Raw genomic sequence first — 23,152 nt, forward strand, 5'->3', positions numbered from 1 at the left:
TGTGGGAATATGAGCTTCCTAATGAGGGGGCGGAGAAATCATTAGCAGACTCCCTGCATAAATAGAGCTGGCCAGTTTGGAACCAGCAGAGAGAGAGAGGAGTGAGCAGCAAGGGAAGTTGCAAGACCAAACTCACTCCAACTGCTGTTGTACATATATGTTATTGTAAATAAATGTTATTTCTTTGTATCCTGAAGACTCGTGCTGGTTTTTTCGTGGCCCTCACAAAAGAATGGAAGGAGTTTTTGTGGGTGGGGGTTTTGAAGTTGGGGAGGAGGTGTGAGGAACGAGAACTAGATGGCCGAACAGCTTCTAAAACAAATGCTACACCGTCCCAGAGAATGAAGGTGATTCACTTGGCACTTGCCTTCCCCACTGCAGCCTAGAATCTGCTTCCAGGGTTGGTGGGAAAAACTCAATCTGATCCCCGTTTCCTCTGTTAAACTTGGGTCTAACATTGCCCTTTCAACTGAGCTGGGTGAGCCGAGTGGGGAAATTTCTCTACTTGAGCTACCCACGTCAGTAGTGAAAATGTAGCCCCACGTTTATTTTACAGTTTCAAGATATGAACTGAAGGCAAGTAAGTGTTTCTATGGTATTCCTCCCTCACATTGAGTACATATCGGGGGTCCAAAATCACCAAAGAGAACTATCAAGACAGTTTTTTTTAACTGCTTTGGAGAAGGAAGGAGGTGTAAAGTGAAGTAATCTGCTAATTTGGTCTTGCACTGATGTAATCTGATTTCATATTAAACACAGGCTAGCAAACAGGCTGAGTACTTCTGTTTTTATTTCAGATTTCTAGCATCCACATCTTGCACATATTAGTAGTCATCACTGAGCCAACCGGCTGTCAGCATGACATATTCTATCATTTGAAGAGACCAGAAGAGTATCGTGGTAATACATACTATTTCCACTGCATACCTTAATGGCAAAATAATTCATTGTTTATACAGAGATCCACTGTGCTAAAGGTACGTTGCAGGTGCTAAATTTGTATGGAAGCTGGCTTGCACTCAACACAAATAAAATGCATTACCACAGGGCCTATGTTTAACATTACATAAAAAGGAAATGGAGTACCTTTCCGGTGGTAAAATGTAACTACCATTCACTCCTGTGAAGAAATCACAATACTCAAGCGAAAGCATAATCAGTCTCACCCACTAGGAGTCGGTAGCTTGTGTGAAAGTAGACACGGGGGTGCTAATAATTAATTAAACTGGTGTGTGGCATCAAAAAAGGCGATCTTAGTCCAGACCTTGGACTGTAGCACTATCTTTGACAGGGACATAAATATTTGCTTTTGGAGGAGGTATAAAGCGTTTGGCCTGTGTGCCAAAAGTTCCACTCTGTAGAGGCCAGAAAAACATTCACCCTCATTGGCATGTATAATAACTTCACCTAACAAGATTTCATAGGGTATCTAGTGTTATGGTGAAAATAAATTTCTATAGCGGCGGAAGAGGCATTCATCATTCCAGAACCACTATCTGAGCCAAGTGTGCAACATAAATACAGCACACAATCGCTCTTTCATGAAAGAACCATATTAACTTCACCAATTATCCTAATTGATCCTTATGTGGCTCAGAGTCAAATGTTTTATCATGCTCTTGTGAAATCCCTTGGGATTATTTCCATGTTTATGCTCCAGTGAGCATCAGAGGCAAGTGGTCAAGATAGCAAGTGGTCAAGATAGCAAGTGGTCAAGATAGCAAGTGGTCAAGATAGCAAGTGGTCAAGATAGCTGAAACTTTGTTTCAGAATGCCAGTTGTTTTCTCAACAATGTTCCTGGAGGCAGCACAATTCTGATTGTGGTCAAACTACCCGCTTGTAGTAAGGCGGCAGAGGGGAATCATGTTCCAGTTGTAGAGCATATAGCCCTTGTCATGAAACAGAAATTCTCTGACTCATTGTGGTGGATCACGTATGGTAGGAAATGCTGACTATGCAGGATGATAGCAGCATGGCAGTCACTGACGTAATATTAAATGCATGGTCACATACCAACTGTATATTCAGGAGTGATAGACCTTGAGGTTGCAGTACACCTCCTTGTTAATATTTGGTGTCCAGAGAGCACATCTGTGTAGTCAACAGCTCCCTGCACCAATGAAAAGCCAGCTATCCTGACAAAGTCACATGCCCACTGCACCTGCTTCTCTCTGACAACTGAAAAGACTATTGTTTTATGGGCTAGGGTTTAGAAAACCCCAAAGTGTATCATGGAGTTTATCTGACCCACAACTTTTAATAGATTGTGGTATGGGGAGTACATGGCCCACTCTACAGGTGTGGTACAGCAGAAATGGAAAAGTATTTTCTAAAGCAAAACAATGTTTATTCTATGAACTCAAATTACCTTTTTAAAACATAAAGTGAACATCTTAGCAACCATTAATTCAAATACAACCCCCAAAGAATACAAGACAATACAATACAAGAATAAGTAATCCTTAATAACTTCCCAAACAATCTCCGGAAGACAAAAGAAACAACTTTTAACAGAAGCACATTAGGTTTACATTCAATACTGAGAACATTTATAATTCTGAATTCACCAAATGTTCAAGAGATAGTCTTTTCATGGCAGAGAGAACAGCAGTACACCTGCTTTGTCTTGCTTCAGCTCCAACACTGAAAGCAAAACTAAAATACACCCTGCAGCAAAAAGCCTAAAACGAAAGTAAGAAGCTGACAGACAGCCCAGCTCCACCCTCACTCTGACATCACTGATATACACCCATTTCTTAAAAGGTACATTTCTTAAACACCCACTTCTTAAAGGTACTCTCACATGACAATTGACATCAACTTTCTTGATGTATAGGACTTCTGTCACCTCCCTGATTCAGCGAGGCATGGGGAACTGCAATATGTTGATGATGCTGCCTGCTCCTAACTTGAAGACTTTTGATTGAGGCAAATAAATTGGTGACACAGTTACTGGCAGCTCTATCTTTATCCAGCTGTGTAGTAGTAGGTCGAGTTGGAGGAAGTGGCAGAGTGTTGTGCCAATTCCTTGGTGAAATGCTTCAGACACTATTCCTGGCTACAATAGAAATAGAAAAAGCGCATCCACACTTGCCTACGATGACAGTCATACTGGTCACCAGAAAGACTGTTATATTGTTATGGTATTTGTAAAGAGCTAGGAACAAAATGTTGTGAGAATATACACCCAGGGTGTCGTCGCATTTACTGCTACACTGCAGTAAATGTGACACCCTAGGCCTATATTCTCACATCAGGTCAGGTGTCAAGTAACAATGGATAGAATTTTCACAGATTTCCGCAAAGGCCGATACTGGTCGGAAAAAGTGACATTGCGGCCTCTGACAGTCACAGCGCCTTTCTCCACTATATCATATGAACAGCATGGTTGCACAGTGGTTAGCACTGCTGCCCGACAGCTCCAGAGTCCCAGATTCAATTCTGGCCTTGGATGACTGTGTGGAGTTTGCACATTCTCCCGTGTCTGCGAGGTTTCCTCCAGGTGCTCTGGTTTCCTCCCACAGTCCAAAGATGGGCAGGTTAGGTGGATTGGCCATGTTGAATTACCCCTTTGTATATAAAGATATGGAGGTTAGGTGGGGTTGTGGCGATAGGGTGGGGGAGTGGACCTAGGTAGGGTGCTCTTTCAGAGAATCGGTGCAGACTCGATGGGTTGACTGCCCTCCTTCTACACTGTAGAGATCCTATCATCCTGAACTTAGTGCCAAAAACACAAAGGAGCGGGTCCCACTATATAATACTGTCAGGGCAGCCTCGAAGATCAGGAAGCCATTTTTAAAGGTCGCCCCAGCACAAAATAGTTCACCTGGAACCAGGGGGCCAGGGAGCAATGCCCGAGTAGTGCCTGGGAAGTGCCAGAAACTGTCCAGGAAGTGGCAGAGCAGTGGCCAGAGATCCCTCGGTCAGGGCTATGTGGCAATGCCGGGAGCAGTAGATAGTGATCCTCTCCCTCCTGAGCGATGCTTTCACCTGAGCTCCTATGGGACGTCTGCTTGCCAAGTGCACACCTTGAGAGGCCAGTCGTGTTTCATGCCATTCTGCCTTGACGCCTAGGTGAATGGCTTTGTGCTAGGGGTTGGGGGGGGGGCATGATTCAGGCATACAGGCATGATAATGAGATGATAATGTCTTGAAATTGTGGGAAACACACCCCATTACTAATGTGGCAAGGGGACAATAGCATCACGCATTTACGTTGGTGTGACATGATTTAGGACTTTTTGCTAGATTTTCCACTCCTGTCACTAAATCCACCTGATTAAAAAGGGAGCAGAAAATCCCAGCCCAATGTGTGAGTACCCCAGCTTCATGAGCGCTATAAGAAATCCGCTCAATGAAAGTCCAGCATTTTAAAGCTAAAAGTGTGATGATATCAAACTTCTGATAACCAGAAGGTGTACCAAAAACCTTTGGTGATAGTGCCTTAAATTGAGAACCCTCTACCTCCTCCATGTGCACACAGCTTACCCTCGCTACTGCCTGTGCATCAATGTCCTTGTCTTGCTGAATCACAAGAGGGACTGCAACTACAGACTACATTCATGAAAGCAGGATTTCTGCTGACAGTCAGACCTGTGAACTCCAAAACGGCAGGTCAGGCACCAAATTGGATGCTGTTTGATGTCATGAACTGCAATCTCTGCAAGCATCGGTTGCACACACAGAATACCCACACTAGCTTTCTGACAAACATTGCGCACCACGTCACAAGTGCCTGGAAGCAGTTTGGCTGTCACTTTCCAAGCCCTGAACTTCTGTAGTGGGGCAACAGCAGCACCATAGATCTGGAGCCTGCGTGTCTAAGCTACTTCTTAGGCACAAACGGATAATTCATAACATGTGGCCTACATTCATAAAATAAAAATCATTGACGAACATTTTAAAGAGGTGGTATTACTGTAATATGTTATGAGACAAACTTACTTCACCACTGGATAAACACACAACTAAATCTGATGTGTTTTCCAAAAATATAATTGTGTCATTAAGGCAAGGAGAGTGGTTGGGGGGGATCAATTTTAACTTTCAGTGATGGGTAAACGGATAATTTCAGGTCTGCCACCAATTGTTGGTGAGGTAAATCAGACAGGATGTATAAGTGATTGATCCAATATCACCCAAATTGCCAGAAGTTACAATTTGTTAAGTGTGTGCAACACAAAATATCTTTCCCATGTACCTCTCTTTGCATTGATGATGATAACAATTAAGATTTGAAAGCTGATCCTTGCAACTAAATAAGTAACTGGTGGTTGCATTTCCATACAAATCTCTTCAAAATTCTTACCTGCAGTTGTAAGTAATGTTTTCACGTAATCAGGGTGGTTGATATTTAAGAACACTGTAAACGGGCCAAACCAGATTGGGTGGGCATATTGATATTGGTTTGTCCATGTCACGGTCTTGTCTAAATCTGTTCCATCCTGAGGAAACTGTAATGAAATTTAACAAGATGAAACAATATTAACAGGTTTGAAAGATTTTACCTGTGGAACTCCTTCTTGATATGAGACATAAGGCTTAAAGCAAAGTTAGCATATTTTGTTGACAGCATAAAGAAGTTAACAATGGTCCAGATGTTGCAGGAGTAATAACGGTCAAACTATCAGAATTCCTCTGAAACTAAGAGCCACTTCTGGAATCCACACATGTGTAGTTAAATGCAGTAATTCAGAGGATTCGCTTTTGAAGTTTCCCCAGTCTGCAGGCAATTAGAAATCACCGATCTCCACAAGAACTTACCCTTTTACACTATTGGCACTATTAGTATTGCTGCAAAAGCCACTCAAAAGTACATCTTGTTGAATGAACTGGAACTGGATTGTTAACTGCATACTTAGTTCATAATTACTGCTGATCAGCCTCACGGGCCATGAAAACATAATTTGAGATTTGTGGAGCATCAGCTTTTTCTAATATGATTTTAAAAATCCACATTTTAATATAGCTCTTTTAATTTAAACAATACATAAATATTGGGAAAACTCAGCAGGTCTGGCAGCATCTGTGGAGAGAGAAACAGATTTAATATTCAGAACTCTGAAGAAGAGTCATGCTGGACTCAAAAGGTGGTTTCTCCTCTTGGCATTTAACTCTTCTGTCAAGTCCAGGTGGTTTCCTGGTGTGCAGCAACAGTGATGTCAACAAGTAGATAATCAGCCAATCACATATAAGTATTCGCACTGTTCTACCATCTCTGTAGAGACCAATAACTTTCAAGTAAAATATCTTCCCAGCAATCAACAGAAAAAACTAAAGAACAGGATTTCACATTTTAAGACTTACATTGTCTCAAGGAAACTAAACTGAACATTACTTATCAAGCAACAACTGTAGCAAACTAAAGAAAAGGTACTTGTGCATTAACTAAATAATTCAACCAAGATATGAATGACAACTATGTTCACTGTGCACTACTTCTGGCAGATATATAGCATTATAAGATCCAGTCCTAAGGTACTCGCAGCTATCCAGCAGGCTCCCTTCTCCCTTCCACGCTCGGTTGAACCTTTCAGTATCTTTCAAAAAAATCTCACTCAGCCCAAGTACTCCTGAACATGCCTCCACCAACAAGGCCCACCTTGATGTCTCCTTGCTCTTTAAATCTCCCGAAATCTGTCTGTTCCATCTTCTTTTTTATGAACAAAGAACCAGCTCTCACCATCATCCTGCTTGGTTGCTAGCACAAGCCCAATCTTTTCCTGCTTTTCACAAAGGACGCATTCTCTCTCTCTCTCTCTTTCTCTGTCTTCAAAAATTGAGAGGATGTTTCCCCATGTGGGGAATCTAGAACTAAGGGAACAATTTAAAAATAAGGGGTTTCTGAGTTAAGGCTGAGATGAGGAGAAACATCTTCTCTCAGAGGGTCATTAGTTTTTGGAATTCTCTTCTTGAGAGAACAGTGGAGACCAAGTCATTGAATTTATTAAAGGATGAGTTAGACAGGTCAACAAGGGAGTCAAGGGTTATGGGAGGCAGCCAAATTGAGTTACAGCGACAATCAAGTACAGCCACAATCTTATTGAATGACAGAGCAGATTGATGGCCTGCCTATGCTATTATTTTTCATGATCTTACGATCTTGTCGGGGCCTGTTAGCTCAGTTGGCTAGCATGTGGTTGAGCTAACCACCAACAGTACTCTACAAACATTCCTTTAACCAACCTGTTCTGGTTGAGGTAGACTTGTGACCTCCCTCTTTACCCTGCCCCTGAGAGTGGAAGGCAATGGCAAACAACAACCGACAAAAGCAATGCGAAGAAAATGGCTCAGGTTGAAGCCTCTGCAGATAATGAGTCAAGAACTTGTCTTCAGTTGGAGTATACATGAACGAATGCAGCGGTCTCTTTTCTGTGTCAAGGTTTGAACGCTATCACTTGATCTTCGATCAGTTTTGGCTTGAGTTTCTTTTCCATGATAATCAGATCAGATTTGCCTGTCTCTGGTCAGAGGTTTAGTGTGACCAGTATCCCCCCTTCCAAAAAATTCTGTTTCACCTTAAGTTAAAAAGAAACATTTTAAAACAGAACCATCTTGTAAAGTCTTACATTTGGAACAACAGACAGCAAACCAGGAAGTTAAAAAGGACAGTGTATAAGTCAACCTTTGAAGCCTTGAAAAATTCTTCCAAAAAAGCAGGCCCACTTATACGCTGAGAATAAAATGCTGACAACAGGGGTTGGTGTAGATGGTCAATATTTTGAAATGTGAAAAAAACACCAGAAATGCAAATTAAATCAATGCAACACATTTTACTGCATTAGTTCTACAAACCTATCTTTAACCACAATCAAAACATTTTAAAAACTATCACATTTTTGGCAGCCTCTAAACGATCTTGGTCTTCTGCTGCAATTTTGTTATAAAAGTGGCTGCACCAACTATTTGTTACTCTGAAATTTTTGCTGGTCTCAGGGTCTGATTAGGCCCACTTAAATGCATACATACACAATACCTTTCTGGTGGCAATGTAACTATTCTGATGATTTTCTTTTTTTTAATTTAAAGTAACCAATTCTTTTTTTCTCAAATAAGGGGCAATTTAGCGTGACCAATTCACCTACCTTGCACATCTGGGGGCGAGACCCACGCTGACATGGGAAGAGTGTGAAAAATCCACACGAACAGTGACCCTGGGCCAGGATCAATTCTGGGTCGTTCGCGCTGTGAAGTGGAAGTGCTAACCACTGTGCCACTCTGCTGCCCCAATTCTGATGATTCTCGACTTCTCAAAATCAGGCCAGTGTTTGGTCCCTGTTCCGATGGCTCACTTTTTTTTCAGGCATCTTCTTCAGGGCAGATTTCTTTTGCTTCCATTCTCCCACCAGTGTTTCAGTAACACCTGCAACACAGCAAGTTATTACATGACTGCCATGACCTTCAGTTAGAAACTAGCTTAATTATTCATTCTTTTCGCCGGAGGACCTCCTTCTGTTCGTCATTCACAGTCTACTCTTTGTGGACGTGTCTTAAACTCCCTTGCAACTTCCTAGAAACACAGCCCGTATTTACTGCTGGATCTCATGTGCTGATAAGACCGTAAGACATAGGAGCAGAATTAGGTCACTTGGTCCATCGCGTCTGCTCCGCCATTCGATCATGGCTGATATTTTTCTCATCACCATTCTCCTGCCTTCTCCCCATAATCCCTGATCCCCTTATTAGACAAGAATCTATCTATCTCTGTCTTAAAGACACGCAGTGATTTGGCCCCCACAGTCTTCTGCGGCAAAGAGTTCCACATATTCACCACTCTCTGGCTGAAGAAATTCCTCCTCATCTCTGTTTTAAAGGATCGTCCCTTTAGTCTAAGATTGTGCCCTCTGCTTCTAGTTTTGCCTGTTGCTCGTTATGCTTTCCTTAATTTGCTCTGTTTTAATTACCTTTGCTCAAGAGTCGCCAGGTATCTTTCTGATACACCACAAGGTTCACAACCGAATACTGATCAATGACTCGAGACACCAGTTAGTAAGTTTGAAATCAATGCACATTTATTTACACACACAGTCAATTATTACTCATGCGCAAACTCTACTCACTAAACTACAACAACTACTAAAAACCTATGCTTAGCTTCGGGCGCCCACTCAGTCAGAGGAACAATGGCCGTTGTCCGGTTCTGATACTGCTGGCTTCGAACTGGTATGAAATAGTAGCTAGGAGCGCCTATCTCGTAGCGTGCATTGACCTTAGACTTACTTGGCTGGTGCTTGGCAGGCTTCTTGTCGCTGAGAGCCAAGACCAAGGTGAAGGTGAAGAAGAAGAGAGCGATCTGTCTTTGGGGACTCGTCTTTATCTCCCAAAGGGTTTCGCGCCCTTCTGGGCGGTTTCTGAACTTGGCCCCAATTAATTGGAGCATGTCCCAATCGTTTGTATTAATTCTCTCCAATAAAGGGGTCGTTCCTTAATCACTGGGCAGGCCCTAGGTGACCATTGGCCTTCCTTTGTTTTAGTCTCCACTGGCGCCGGGGAGTCTGCCCTGGGACCGATTGCTTAAATGTTTCTCTTTTGTCCCCAGAGATAGTTCATGACTATGCTAATGGCTTGTAGCACCTGCTTGTTTTCCTAGTACTGTCCAATTTTCCCTGTACTCTTTGCGAGTGTCCATTTTGGAATCGGGACGTGGCCACCCCAGGTGGCTACACTCTCTCCTTGTGATCCTCCACGCAAACCGTGAAGGATCACATTACTGCGTTGTCTTCATTCTCTGACCAAGCTGGGCACCCATGACTAGGCTCTACACTGACCTAAACTATGCAACATATTTTTACTTGAACAATTTTACATACATACATCATCAAAAACTCTACGGGGCGCTATGGCATCAAGGACATGCATTACAAAATAAAAAAACTGGAACCTCTAACTATTCTTAATAAACTATCCTCAAACAAACAATTCAAAAATATCCTAACATCTTAACTGTACAAAAATAGCAGCATACAAATTTCTCTGGTTTGGCAGCAAACTCAGAGAACACATTTCTTTATTGAAATAAACGAACACACACAAACAAAAAAAAACGATGCACTTTAATCCATGTCAAGGGGTTCGGGGGTCTGGTGGAATCCGAAAATAGGGGACCTAATTCTGTAAACCGGGGTGCGAGAGCGGTAGGCTCTCCTTCACCATTTCCTCATTCTAATGGTCTGCACGACACTGCAAAATATCGCCAGTGCTAAAAGTGCTTCTACGACATATGAGAGTGAATACCAGGTGATAAACTTATCACACCAGGTCGGGGTACTGCTGACCGTTACTGGGCTCTGTGTACTGTGTGGGAGTGAATCATTGACGGCCTATGGGGTGGAGGTGAGGGGGTTAGCGTCTGCACGCAACCAAAGGGATCCTGCTAGTATCCATATAACAAAGATGGAGGTCGTCTTCAAGGGTCGCCGTGAAACAAACCAAAAATCTTTTGAAATAAAAGAGCCAAAATGGGGTGCGTATGGGCCGCGGTGGGTAAGAAATGGATGGAATCCCCGGGTAGGACGGCATGTGCTCTACCCGAGCGTAGCTGACCAGATGGGGTCCTCAGGCAGGGCGGGGATAAGTGCCGTTTCTCCACTGCCTGAGTGACCGGCAAGAATGGGTACGAATGTGGTTATCGTGGGGGGTTGTAGTCATGCTTCTACCGTCAAATCAGAAGAGCAGTTATGAACCAGTGTCTGGCAAATTCTCAGAGGTTTCTGTGGACAAACTAGTCGGTTGTCCGTGGTCAAACCTGTTCCATTAACTGCCAGGGGGCGTTAAAGGAGTGGTGGCGGGGCTGTGAAAATTGTTTCAATTCTAAATATTGAACACTTAACAAACACATACAAACAAACATGCAACAAACATGGTGCAGGTTCCATCATGTGGACACCTCAGTTCTCAGTAGCGAACAGAGTCGCAAAGGGATTTGTGTGGTGGGAGTCAGACTCAATGACATCATCTTCTCCCGGCTGCCATACTCTTGAATGTAGTAGCCTTGCCAAAGCTGCGTGGGGCGACTTGGGGTCCATCTCATCGTTCCGGATGAGCCTGAACGAATTGTCTCGGTGCCAGAATCGTGTGTCTAGGTTGGAGCTACTAGGGTTTAATCCGTAATCGTCAGGCGGTGGGTCTGGGTCAGGGCGTTGATGTACGCGATTTCAAAGGGGTCACTAGAATCATACTCAGAATCGCTGGGAGTGGGGTCTGGTGCAGGGGGATAGTTGTAACGTGGTGTGCTATGGCTGTCGTCAGTGCTCTCGCAGTCACTGTCGCTGTCGCTGCTGTTTGGGGGCGGGGAGAGACGGAGTCGTGTCTCTGGGGGCGGAGTCGAAGTTGAGTCTGAGGACGGACCGGACTGGCTGGGGGATGGTAGGAATGCGTCTTCTGTGGGCGGGGCGTGTTCGTCTGTTGCTGCAAGCAGGATGTGGTGTGTGTGGTTGTTCTGCGAGCCATAAGCCTTAAACTGGTTTATGTGGAACCACGCAGATTTTCCATTAGAGTATTTGATTTTGTAGACAGAAGGGCTTACTTTGTCCGAAATGGAGTATGGACCTGAGTATTTTGATGAAAGGAATGTGCTCGGGTTGTATAGGGAAAGCATCACTTGCTGCCCTACTGCAAACTCAGTGGCATGAACTGTTTTATCGAAACAAGCCTTGCTCTGTTTCTTTCTTGTTCCCAGTCTCACAGCTGCTGCAGGTTGGGCTGCTTTAACATTTTCTATTAGCTGCTGTACAGCGTTTTCGTGTGTGAGGGCTGTCACTGCGGGGCTGGTCAAATCCAAACCTACTAAATATTCTGTCCCTTTCATGGGGCGTCCGGTCATGAGAGTGTGGGGGGTGTATCCTGTGGATGTGGATACCATGTTTCGTAAAAACATTAATGCAAATGGGAGAACTGAATCCCAGGTGCTGCTTTCTGCTGTACCATTTTCCTAAGGGTGGCTTTTAGTGTCCTATTCATGCGTTCAACGATACCACTTGACTGGGGGTGGTACGCGATATGAAACTTCTGAGTTATTTCAAAAATTGTGAAGACGTTTTTCATAACTCGTCCAGTAAAATGGGAGCCTTGATCGGACTCTATACTGCGGGGGAGTTCCCATCTTGTAAAGGTGTGATAGGTCAGGATTTCTGCTGTTGTCTTTGCTGTATTGGTGCGCGATGGAAAAGCTTCCACCCATTTCGTAAAAATGTCGATGACGACCAACACATACTTATATCCATTTCTGCAAGTGGGTAGGGGTCCTATGAAATCTATCTGGAGATAAGTTCAGGGGCCATTAACGGGGTGGGTGTGGCTAAATTGAGCCTTCTTTGCGTATCTGTCCGGATTGTTCTGGGCACTGATTAAGCAATTTTCTACGTAGTGTGCCACATCGGCTTTTAAATTTGACCACCAGCAGAGCGGTCTGAGGTGGGCTAAAGTGGGTTCAATTCCCTGATGTCCGTGATTGTCATGGAACTGACAAATGAGTTGGTTCCTATCCTGCTCTGGAACTACATAAAGGCTGTCTTTTAGAATTACACAGTCATGTGTGATCATGGAATTCCTAAATTTGTCATAAGGGGCTGGGAAGGATCCCTTTAAAACTTCCCTTAGTTTCTCATCCTGTTTCTGTGTCTGTGCTAAATCCTGGATGTTGATCTGTGAGACCTGAACTGCGTGTACTGGGGTGCTTTCGGGGGGGGGGGTTCCAAAAATAACCATGTCTCGAACTTGCCTTTGCTAGGGCGTCTGCTTTAACATTACTAGGGGTAGAAGAACGGTGGTGACTGCGAACTTTAACAATTCCGTATTTCCTATCCTTTGTCTGCTTTAAGATATGGCGGGGTAATGGGGCTGATGGTAGGGGTTTTCCGTCTGCGGAAACAAATCCTCTTGTTTCCCACAGGGGTAGGAATTCCGTCAAACTATTGCAGACATACAGGATGTCTGAATAGATGTCTGCCGGGGTGGGGAACGAGTCGGGGTGGTCTACAATTTATGCGATTGCTGCTAGTTCTGCTGCCTGCGAGCCTAAGTGTCCTGGCAACTTTAGGGAAATCTCTTCTAGGCCGCATCCCTGCACATCCTCTACATAAATGCCGCAACCTGTTATGCGTTTGCCATCTAACACTGTGGAGGAGCCATCCACATAAATCATCAGGGGTGCGCACGTGTCTGTGGGCTGGGGTCTCTGGGATGTGCTGCCTATTTTCCTGGGAGGTGTCTTTGGAATGAACGGGCCTGTGTTGTGCTGTGTGCAGATAATCTCACATTCATGAGGGGTACCTGGGTACTGTAAATTATCTGCAAGGAAAGTGTGGGTTTTTGTGAGTTTTACTGTAATGTCCCGTCCCTGTAAAAGAAGGGTCCAACGGGCTGCTCAGATTTGGCTGACTGTGCCACTTTAAGTCGGCCGTCTAACAAAAGCTGTGTTGGGATGTGTTCGGTGAGGATGGTGATGGGGTTGAGTCCTGTGATGTATGCGAAGTACTGTACTGCCCAAAAAACTGCGAGCAGGTGCCTTTCACAGGCAGTAAATCCTTGCTCGACAGGGTCTAATACTCGTGAGGCGTATGCCACGGGTCATAACTGGTCATGGCATTCGTGGAGGAGTATGGTCGAAAGGGTTGGGTCGGTGCTTGCTACTTCGATAGCGTACGGGGAAAGGGGGTCTGGGACCTGTAGTGCAGGGGCTGTGCTGATTGCTCTTTTTAAAACATCCACGGCATCTGTATGCTGCGGAAGCCATTCCCAAGGTGCCTACTTCTTGAGAAGTTCCGATAGGGGCACTGCCTTAGTGGCGAAACTGTCGATGTGGTTTCGGCAGTAGCCAACCAGTCCTAGAAATGACCGGAGGGCTGAGACATTGTGGGGAAGGGGAATTTGACGATCGAGTCAATCCTTTTTTGCTCGATCTCGTGTTTACCATGTGTGATAACTGTTCCCAAGTATATCACTTTTTCTTCCAAAATCTGGGTCTTTTTGGGATTAACCTTACAGCCAATTTCTTTTAGGAGTCCTAGGAGTTCTGCTAGAAGTGAAATGTGCTCTGCTTTTGTGTCTGTCTGTAGTAGCAGGTCGTCTACACACTGGACCAGACATTCGGGGCGGGATAATTTTGCTAATCCAATTTGCCAACTGTCGGTGGAAAATGGAGGGGGAGTTGTGGAAGCCTTGTGGAAGGCATGTCCACGTATACTGCTGTCCTTTAAAGGTGAAGGCAAATTTGTACTGACACGCTTTAGCCAATGGAATGGACCAAAAGCCGTTACTAATGGCCAAAACCGTAAAGAATCGTGACTGGAGTCCCTGCTTGAGCATCATCTCGGGACTCGTGGCTATGGTGGTGGCTGCTGCTGGGGTGACTTTGTTCAGTTCCCGGTAATCAATGGTCAGTCGCCATGATCCATCCGGTTTCCTGACGGGCCAAATCGGTGCATTATTAGTGGAGGTTACTGATCTCAGTATGCCCTGTTCTAACAAGCTATCTATCACTTTTGAGATTTCTCCCTCTGCTTCCTGGGGAAATCCGTACTGTTTCTGGGGTCTGGGGCCAGGACCTGTAATCTGCACAGAGCCAGCCATTCTGCCACAGTCATGCTTGCGCTGTGCAAATGCTGCTTTGTGTTCTTGCAGGACTGCCCTAGCCTCTTTGTCTGCACTAATGGTTCGCAGGTCAAACCAGTCGTCTCCTACTGAGCTAATCCTATTTACATACTCTCCTACTGTGAGCATGGCGGGGGCACGTGATCCCTTTGCCATTTTCCAAACACATTTATTGACTGGATCAAATGAAAGGTTGTGGGTGCTCATGAAATCGATCCCTAAAATATGTTCTGCTGTGTGGGGCAGATCAACTAACACTGTGGGGTGCTTGGTGGTTATGTTGCCAATTTGTGTGGATACAGGGGCTGTGATGTGTCCCTGCTGTAAGTGGCCTGTAAAGCCGCTGAGGGTGATGGTGTCTGTTGTGGGCTACGTGTCCCTCTGGAACATCGTGGAGGAATTGATTGTGGTGCAGGACCCTCCTGTGTCCCAAAGAAACTCTACGGGCTGACCCCGGACTCTGCCTGCTATGACCGGTCAACGGGACTTATCCCAAAGGTTGTCGCAGACCCAAGTTGGGGAGCCCGAACACCGTCAGTCTGTGCCGTTCATGTCTCCGTTGTCTGAACGGGCGCTAACACTATGTATAGGTTTTGCCCTATTTCTATTTAGGGTGCCTATCTGTTCACTCTCTGTTGTTTCTGTGGCGCTTTGCACTCTCGTGCAAAGTGTCCTAACTGTCCACAGTTGTAACACTCCTGTGATTTGGGCTGGGGTGGGCTGTTCCTACTCTCATTTATCCATGCGGGGTTCTGGTGCGCCTTAACTGTATGCATGTCTGCATCTGCCTGTTCTTCCTCGGGTTCCTTAAATGTGGGTTTGTTCTGAACGGATTGCTCCGAAGCGCGGGATAACCTTTTCAAAACCCATTTCTCATTGTGGGCCTCATCAGAGGGGTCATAATTCGCGCAAGCTCTCTGTCCTGCCTCTGTTGCATGGGAGACCAAGATTCGAGTCCATTTTGCCATGTTATCTGGGGACAAATGGGCGCGAGCTAATTCACCAAAAACTGCTGTGAAATGAACCCACAAGCGTCCAGCAAACGCTGTGGGGTGCTCGGTTTTCTTTTGCATACATCTATTTAGGCCTTCTACTGGGTCTCTGTTGTAGCCGATCGCATCAAGGATCGCTGTGTGCATCTCTGTTAGGGTGCCTCCTCCTACATTCTGTGGGTCGGGAAGGGCTGCCACGACTGAAGGGTCGAGGCTGTGGTTACCGGGTTCATGGGGGTGTGTTCTGCCTGTTCAGTGGGGGGTTGGGTGCTCTCCTTTACTGGGGTTTCTCCTGCGTACATGCTGCATGTACGTATCTATGGGCTGTTTCGTTTAATTCCTGCCAATCTGGGCCATTTTCCTGATCTAGTTGGGGTCCGAATGTGCTCTGAAAGCCATTTTGAACAGAAAGCAGGGATTGCAATTCTGCAATTTGCTTCCGGCACTTTACGTGGTCTACGGAGTTCTGCCTTTGCTCCGTTGTGGAAGCATGGAGTGCTCGTAGGGCTGCTTTTAAATCATTGCATTGTTTCTGCAATGCTTCTACCTGCTGTTCGGTTTCCTATCTTACCAAGACCACACGTTATGTGTCCTGGTAGGCCTTATCAGACTGTGTCTGGAAGCTGCTTAAGTGCGCCAGACAAGACTGGTGTGCCCTATTGGCATCATCCACCTCTCTGTCCTTTGCTGCTAACTTCCCTCTTAACTCTTTATTCTCCTTCTCAATCTCGCTCATGTCTACCTTACTGGTTCTATCTCTCTCCTCTATCTCTCTACGGAGTGTCCTAACGACCTCCTCTGTGCCTTGCAATTGTGCCAGACAGGACATGATTGCCATCGGCTTGCGAGCTTTTCCCAAGCTCTTCTTGTGGATCACTGTCAGGTTCTCCCACCAAGTATGTCCTATACTCCCGGGACCTGTTTCCTCATTAGCGCAGAATTCGCTCCAAAGGGGCCATCCTTTCCCTTTGAGGTACTTCCTAATTTCCTCTTCCCAAACGGGACACTCTCCTACTCTACTGGTTGCTGCGACCTCGAATTCCTGGGGGTTCATAAGGCGTTCCATTGCCTTCATTGCCATCTTTCCTATATCTGGGTTCTCCACTGAATTTGGAATAGGGGGTGATAAAGCGGTGATGTAAACACGGGTACGGCTTACGCTAATTTCCGGCCTACAAAACTCCCGACAGTTTTCCGCAACAAAATCTCTCAGGTTTACCTTATATCCCTGTTAGTACACATGCATTAACACACTTCTGAATTCTGGAGGCTTGATCAGTATTGCTTAAACTCTTGTGGTTTTCCTGTTTCAAATTGGATTTCTAATTCAAATTTTGGATTCTCTCGGAGTGGGGGGGGGGCCACTTCTAAGTCGAGTCCCGGCGGAGTCGCCAGTAAATGTTGCTCGTTATGCTTTCCTTAATTTGCTCTGTTTTAATTACCTTTGCTCAAGAGTCGCCAGGTATCTTTTTGATACCACCACAAGGTTCAAAACCGAATACTGATCAATGACTCGATACACCAGTTAGTAAGTTTGAAATCAATGCACATTTATTTACACACACAGTCAATTATTACTCATGCACAAACTCTACTCACTAAACTACAACTAGTAAAAAGCCTGTACTTAGCTTCGAGTGCCCACTCAGTCAGAGGAACAATGGCCGTTGTCCGGTTCTGATACTGCTGGCTTCGAACTGGTATAGAATAGTAGCTAGGAGCGTCTATCTCGTAGCGGCGTTGACCTTAGACTTACTTGGCTGGTGCTTGGCGGGCCTCTCGTCGCTGAGAGCCAAGACCAAGGTGAAGGTGAAGAAGAAGAGAGCGATCTGTCTTTGGGGACTCGTCTTTATCTCCCAAAGGGTTTCGCACCTTTCTGGGCGGTTTCTGAACTTGGCCCCAATTAATTGGACCATGTCCCAATCATTTGTATTGATTCTCTCCAATAAAGTGGTCGTTCCTTGATCACTGGGCAGGCTCTAGGTGACTGTTGGCCTGCCTTTGTTTTAGTCTCCACTGGCGCCGAGGAGTCTGCCCTGGTACTGATTGCTTAAATGTTTCTCTTTTGTCCCCGGAGATAGCTCATTACTATGCTAATGGCTTGTAGTATCAGTTCTGTCTAGGAGCTGCACGTTCCAATCCACAGGCAAACCTTGCACCTGCTTGTTTTCCTAGTACTGTCCAATTTTCCCTGTACTCTTTGCGAGTGTCCATTTTGGAATCAGGACGTGACCACCCCAGTTGGCTACATGCCTACAAGTAGAAAGATCCTCTCCACGTCCATTCTATCCAGACCTCACAGTATCCTGTAAGTTTCAATAAAATCCCCCCCACTTCATCCTTCTAAACTCCAACGAGTACAGACCCAGGGCGCGATTCTCCGCTCCCCATGCCGGGTGGGAGAATCACGGGAGGGCTGGCCGAACCACGACAAGCCGCCCTGGCACCCCCCGCGATTCTCCCACCCCCCAAAATGGCATGTCGCGGAATCGCCGCTCGCCGCTTTTCACGGCGACCAGCGATTCTCCGGCCCGGGTGAGCTGAGCGGCCTGACGTTCCCGACCTGTTCACGCCGGTGCCAACCACACCTGGTTGCTTCCGGCGTGAACATAGCGCGAAAGGTAAGTTTGGGGCCTGTGGGGGGCGGAGAGGGGATCGAGCACCACGGCCGTGCTCGGGAGGGGATTGGCCCCGATCGGTGCCCACCGATCATCGGGCCGGCGTCTCCAAGAGATGCACTCTTTCCCCTCCACCGCCCCGCAAGATCAAGCCGCCACGTCTTGCGGGGCAGCGGAGGGGAAGACGGCAACCGCGCATGCGCGGGTTGGAGCCTGCCAACCTGCGCATGCGCGGCTGACGTCACTTTGGCGCCGCCGTTGCGTCATTATTGGCGCGCTGCCTTGACGCAAGCGTCAAGGCCCGGCGACCGAGTTTCTCGAACCCCCCCGGGAGGGGGGGGGAGGGATAGGGGGCGAGGAGCGGCCTCCGACGCCGTCGTGAAACTCAGCCGAGTTCACGCCGGCTTATCCGCTGCCGCGCGGCATCGGAGAATCGCACCCCCAGAGTCCTCAACCGTTCCTCATACGACAAGCTCTTAGTTCCAGGGACCATTCTTGTGAACCTCCTCTGAGCCCTTTCCAAGGCCAGCACATCCTTCCTTACATATGGGGCCCAAAACTGCTCACAGTGCTCCAAATGGGGTCTGACCAGAGCCTTATATAGCCTCAGAAGTACATCCCTGGTATTGTATTGTAACCCTCTCGACATGAATGTTAACATTGCATTTGCCTTCCTAACTGCTGACTGAACTTGCAGGTTAACCTTAAGAGAATCATGAACAAGGACTCCCAAGTCCCTTTGTGCTTCTGAGTTCCTAAGTATTTCCCCATTTAGAAAATAGTCTATGCCTCTATTTCTTCATCCAAAGTGCATAACCTCACACTTTTCCAAGTTGTATTCCATCTGCCACTTCTTTGCCCACTCTCCCACCCTGTCGAAGTGCTTCTACAGCCCGCCTGCTCCTCAATACTACCTTCTACAGATCTTTGTATCCTCTGCAAACTTAGCAACGGTGCCTTCAGTTCCTTCTTCCAAATCATTAATGTACATTGTGAAAAGTTGTGGTCCCAGCACAGACCCCTGAGGCACACAGATACATGCATTTCTGAGCTGAAAAATTGAGGCTGACTCCTAACTCGAATATTGCATTCTTAGTGAAAAATGGGGGTCGACATATACACAAAGTATAGGCCCAAATATGATTCATTGCGCTGGAAAAATTGAGTCCTCTTCTATGCTGGTTTGACTTATACACTACGATTTATCCTTCCCTTTTTATATTTTCAGGTAGTGAAATAAATAGTTACGATCAAACTTAAATAATAAATAGTTACGATTGAACTTACATAATAATTAAAAATAAACAATCCATTAAAACAAATTTATTGTTTTACAAATCTATGGTAATTTGTGTATAATGGAGAAATTTGACAATCAACAAAGATAAAATTATCTTCTCATAGCCATTGAGGTTACATAATGGCAGTTATGAGGTTAGTATGCCATTAAAAACCTGGCTACATCTTGCTTAAGGATTTTTATTGTGAGACTAGCAGCTTAAGAGTTGAAATTATCATCAACTTAATCGAGTTCCCATTAATTTCAGGCTGGGGGGGTGTCTCAAAAGTGTGGAATCACACAGCAATTTAGTGGATTTTTACATTATTTTGTACATGCGTGAACTTCAGAATTGTCTGTTTTAGTGGAGTAATGATGGGGAATCATAGTATCATAGTCATTACCATTGTAATAATCCAGACTAATAAAACAGAGTATTGATTGCATGTCAGCCAGTTTATCTTCCAACAATCAATAAGGATCTGTATTTGTGAGTATTTGTACAGCCAAATGAGAATCTTTATGAACATTTCTACTTTGGATTTTGTACTGTTCAATTTGTTTATAGCTAGGGTACATAATCATGCTCAAAGTACAGCAATATATTGAAACAGCCAAATTGAAAAGCTTTATTTCACAAGTCTTTTTGACTGAATTTGGGTTGGAGATAGTGCAAGAGGGCAGAAAAATAGATGGGAGCCGATTAGAGCAATTCAGAGCATTTGCAAGACCGCTGAAAGTTCCATCCGCAAATGGTGGGGTTGTGGGGATAAAAGGCTGCTACCCCATCCCTGAATAGGTCCACAGCGAGGTTTTCCCTCCATCCCGGTATCCTTATCACCTTGGAGAGCATTCAGTGCAGCCCATCTGTGTTGGTCAGTGAGGGTGCCTCCATGGTGAGGTAGCCTCATAATCCTCCAACCTGCCTCATGAGCTCCCACCCCTCCACGTTGGGATGCCAAGGCTCCAGAACTACCAACCCTCTGATGGGGTCTGCACCATCGGGAGTTTACCTGCCTTCCTTATCAGAATGGTGAGTGCAGAGGTAGCCAATTAGGAGGCTACCCTCCCAAAAGATTGCGCTGCCAGTCTCATTGCCAAAAAGTACAGGCTTGAGACCCCCATTTGGTCCCAACGTCAAGGTCCCGAAGTCCAAAGGAAAATCCAGTCCCTTAACTTTGTAATGAATATGGACAATACATAATAACACACTGTTTGGTGTGGAGATTGGTTGATTGCTCTCCAACCACAGAGCAATAACTGGAACATCAATTATATTTGATATTGAAATATAGAACATAATCAAACTGTATCTCTTTGCTGATTCAGAAATTTTAGGGACATGCTTTAATGCACTTGCCACTGTTTAGTGAATTTATGGGAAACAAAACTTCAAGATATTTCGGCAGTGACAATGTGAAGGGTACAAACAAAAACAAATCATGAGATGAAGGAGGCTATTATCCTTCCTTATGAAATTGTTTCATGATCAATGGCTTTGCTGCTTTTTTGAAATTTGTTAATGAATTTAACAGCCTGCTGGCATGCTTTTCGAAGATTGGATTGCATGATCAAACTACAGTGGTTCATTCCGTGGGCTTGCTTTGTTACACAAATAACTGGAATAATTATTAAAACATAAATTATGTGCCCTGTCTTATTCAGGTCAGTGAGTATAAGTGATGCAGAAGGACAGCAGGCGAAGATGAACATGGAATGTTTGTGATGCCAGAAGTGAGGATGTGCATGCAGTTTACTTTGGAAATAATCTCTGGTCACTTGGAGTAATTGGGGCATTGGAGGATGACTGGCACTAAAGTTTGTACTCCCAAATTATCAGCTTTCTTCAGGAGTGGAGAGGATAAAGTTGTAAGTGAGAAGCAAATAACAACAATAATAATCTTTATTATCACAAGTTGGATTACATTAACACTGCAATTAAGTCACTGTGAAAAACCCCTAGTCACCACATTCCGGCACCTGTTCGGGTACACGGAGGGCGAATTCAGAATATCCAAATTACCGAATAGCATGTCTTTCAGAACTTGTGGGAAGAAACAGGAGCACCGGGAGGAAACCCACGCAGACACAGGGAGAACATGAAGACTCCGCACAGACAGTGACCCAAGCCGGGAATCGAACCTGGGACCCTGGCGCTGTGAAGTGACAGTGCTAACCACTGTGCTATCGTGCTGCCCATATAATAAAAAGCTACCTCTGGGTGGCCTTTCTGACAGACTGAGTCATGGGTGCCAGGAATGAATTTGGTTCAATATATGTACCACCACCCTGATGAGTGTGACAATGACCATCAGGTGAAGGGAAGAAAGGCCAGTCAGCCAGTGTTCCTCGCCTGCTTCAGGTCCTGGTGCTGAGAAGCAAGCATTGGAGAGAGCAAAGTTGAATAAGGCTGTGTGACATCCACGATTCCTCACCACCCAAACTCACATAAGAACAACCACTTGGCTGAGTTACCAATGTACTGGGGGAATCTTCTCCCCTCACCAGTCACCTCTGTCAATAGAATTTATAAAAATTGTTCTTTTGGACTTTTGACACAATCTAGTGGCCAACTTTTGTTGAACTAACTTCTCATCACTCCTTGCCAATCCTCCAGCCCACTTGCAATCATTTGGTGCTGCTATAAGACTCCTAACGAGAAAAAAACAAACCACAACTAAACACAAGGGAGTGAATTCACCTCATCACTGTGTACAAAGCAGTGAAGATATTCATTCCTTTTGCTGACCTGTGTCTATTCCTCTCTGGGTTATAACAAATGCAGTCGGCCTGACGTTTCTGCTCTTTCTCTATATAAAAAACATTGGTTCCCATTTCTGGAGCGGCCGGTTTAGTGTTTCGGCATTTACTGCAGTCTAGGAAACGACACCAAGGATAAATAGCCACTGTGTGTTATGTATCCTCTCCCAGACAGTCACAAAAAGAGACTTAAATGTCTTGGCTGACCATGATTACCAACCTCTAGTACGTGACCAAATAGCCAGTGGACTGGAGGTCCCGGGAAGGATTTCATCACTCCCATCATCTCCCATCTTCTCCGGAAGAGCTTCGCCGTTTTGACCAGGACAGACACCAAACAAAACACGGTGATCAAGTGAAAGAGCCGACACAGCTCGACGGGGATGCACAGCGTCTTCAACGCTTCTACAATGGCCATTTGGAGAGACACACGAGTGGATCAAACAGGAGACTCCAGAGCCCAACAAACCAGCTTTAACGACTGACAGTACTGCTGACTTTCTCTGTAGCCGCGCCCACAACGTCAATAAATCTAACCCCCCTCCTTCAGCTGCTCTCACTCTTAAAGCTAGATTTTCTCTCTGTGGTTTCCAGAAGAAACTCGCAGCAACTCGCCTGCCAGCTCTGCTTATCGTGTCTGTGTTACGATTCCAGTTGATGTTATAACTGGACGGCAAGATCCGAGAATAGAATCCTGGCTCAAAAGGCCAGGGGCTGGATTCTCCGATTCTGGGGCTATGTCTCCACGCTGGCTTGGGAACAGTGGCATTTTACGCCAGAAAAGCTGGCGCAATGCGGCCAGCGATTCCCCATTTGGCTGGGGGCTAGCAGGACGGCAACATAGAGCACCTGGCTCTAGCTGCCAATATGCCCCGGAGAATTGCCGGGTCAATGGCTGTACATGCACACGGCA

General features: G+C 45.5%; 1 protein-coding gene across 3 annotated transcripts in view; it reads right to left on the reverse strand.

Annotated features, from left to right (window-relative positions):
• LOC119964641 (cytochrome P450 4B1) overlaps positions 1-22,770 on the reverse strand; it is a 158,740-nt gene extending 135,970 nt beyond the window's left edge. For 2 of the 3 annotated variants that reach the window (XM_038794386.1, XM_038794385.1), the window contains exons 1-2: positions 22,460-22,770; positions 5,310-5,454 (exon numbers count right to left, since the gene is read on the reverse strand). In XM_038794386.1, the coding sequence (XP_038650314.1) occupies positions 5,310-5,454; positions 22,460-22,657 (343 nt within the window). In that variant the 5' untranslated portion in view covers positions 22,658-22,770. The remainder of the gene's footprint in view (positions 1-5,309; positions 5,455-22,459) is intronic. The other variant, XM_038794384.1, reaches the window with a different exon arrangement.
• Between the last annotated feature and the right edge of the window lie 382 nt (positions 22,771-23,152).

This window comes from Scyliorhinus canicula, chromosome 4, assembly GCF_902713615.1.
Source record: "Scyliorhinus canicula chromosome 4, sScyCan1.1, whole genome shotgun sequence".
Lineage (NCBI taxonomy): Eukaryota > Metazoa > Chordata > Chondrichthyes > Carcharhiniformes > Scyliorhinidae > Scyliorhinus > Scyliorhinus canicula.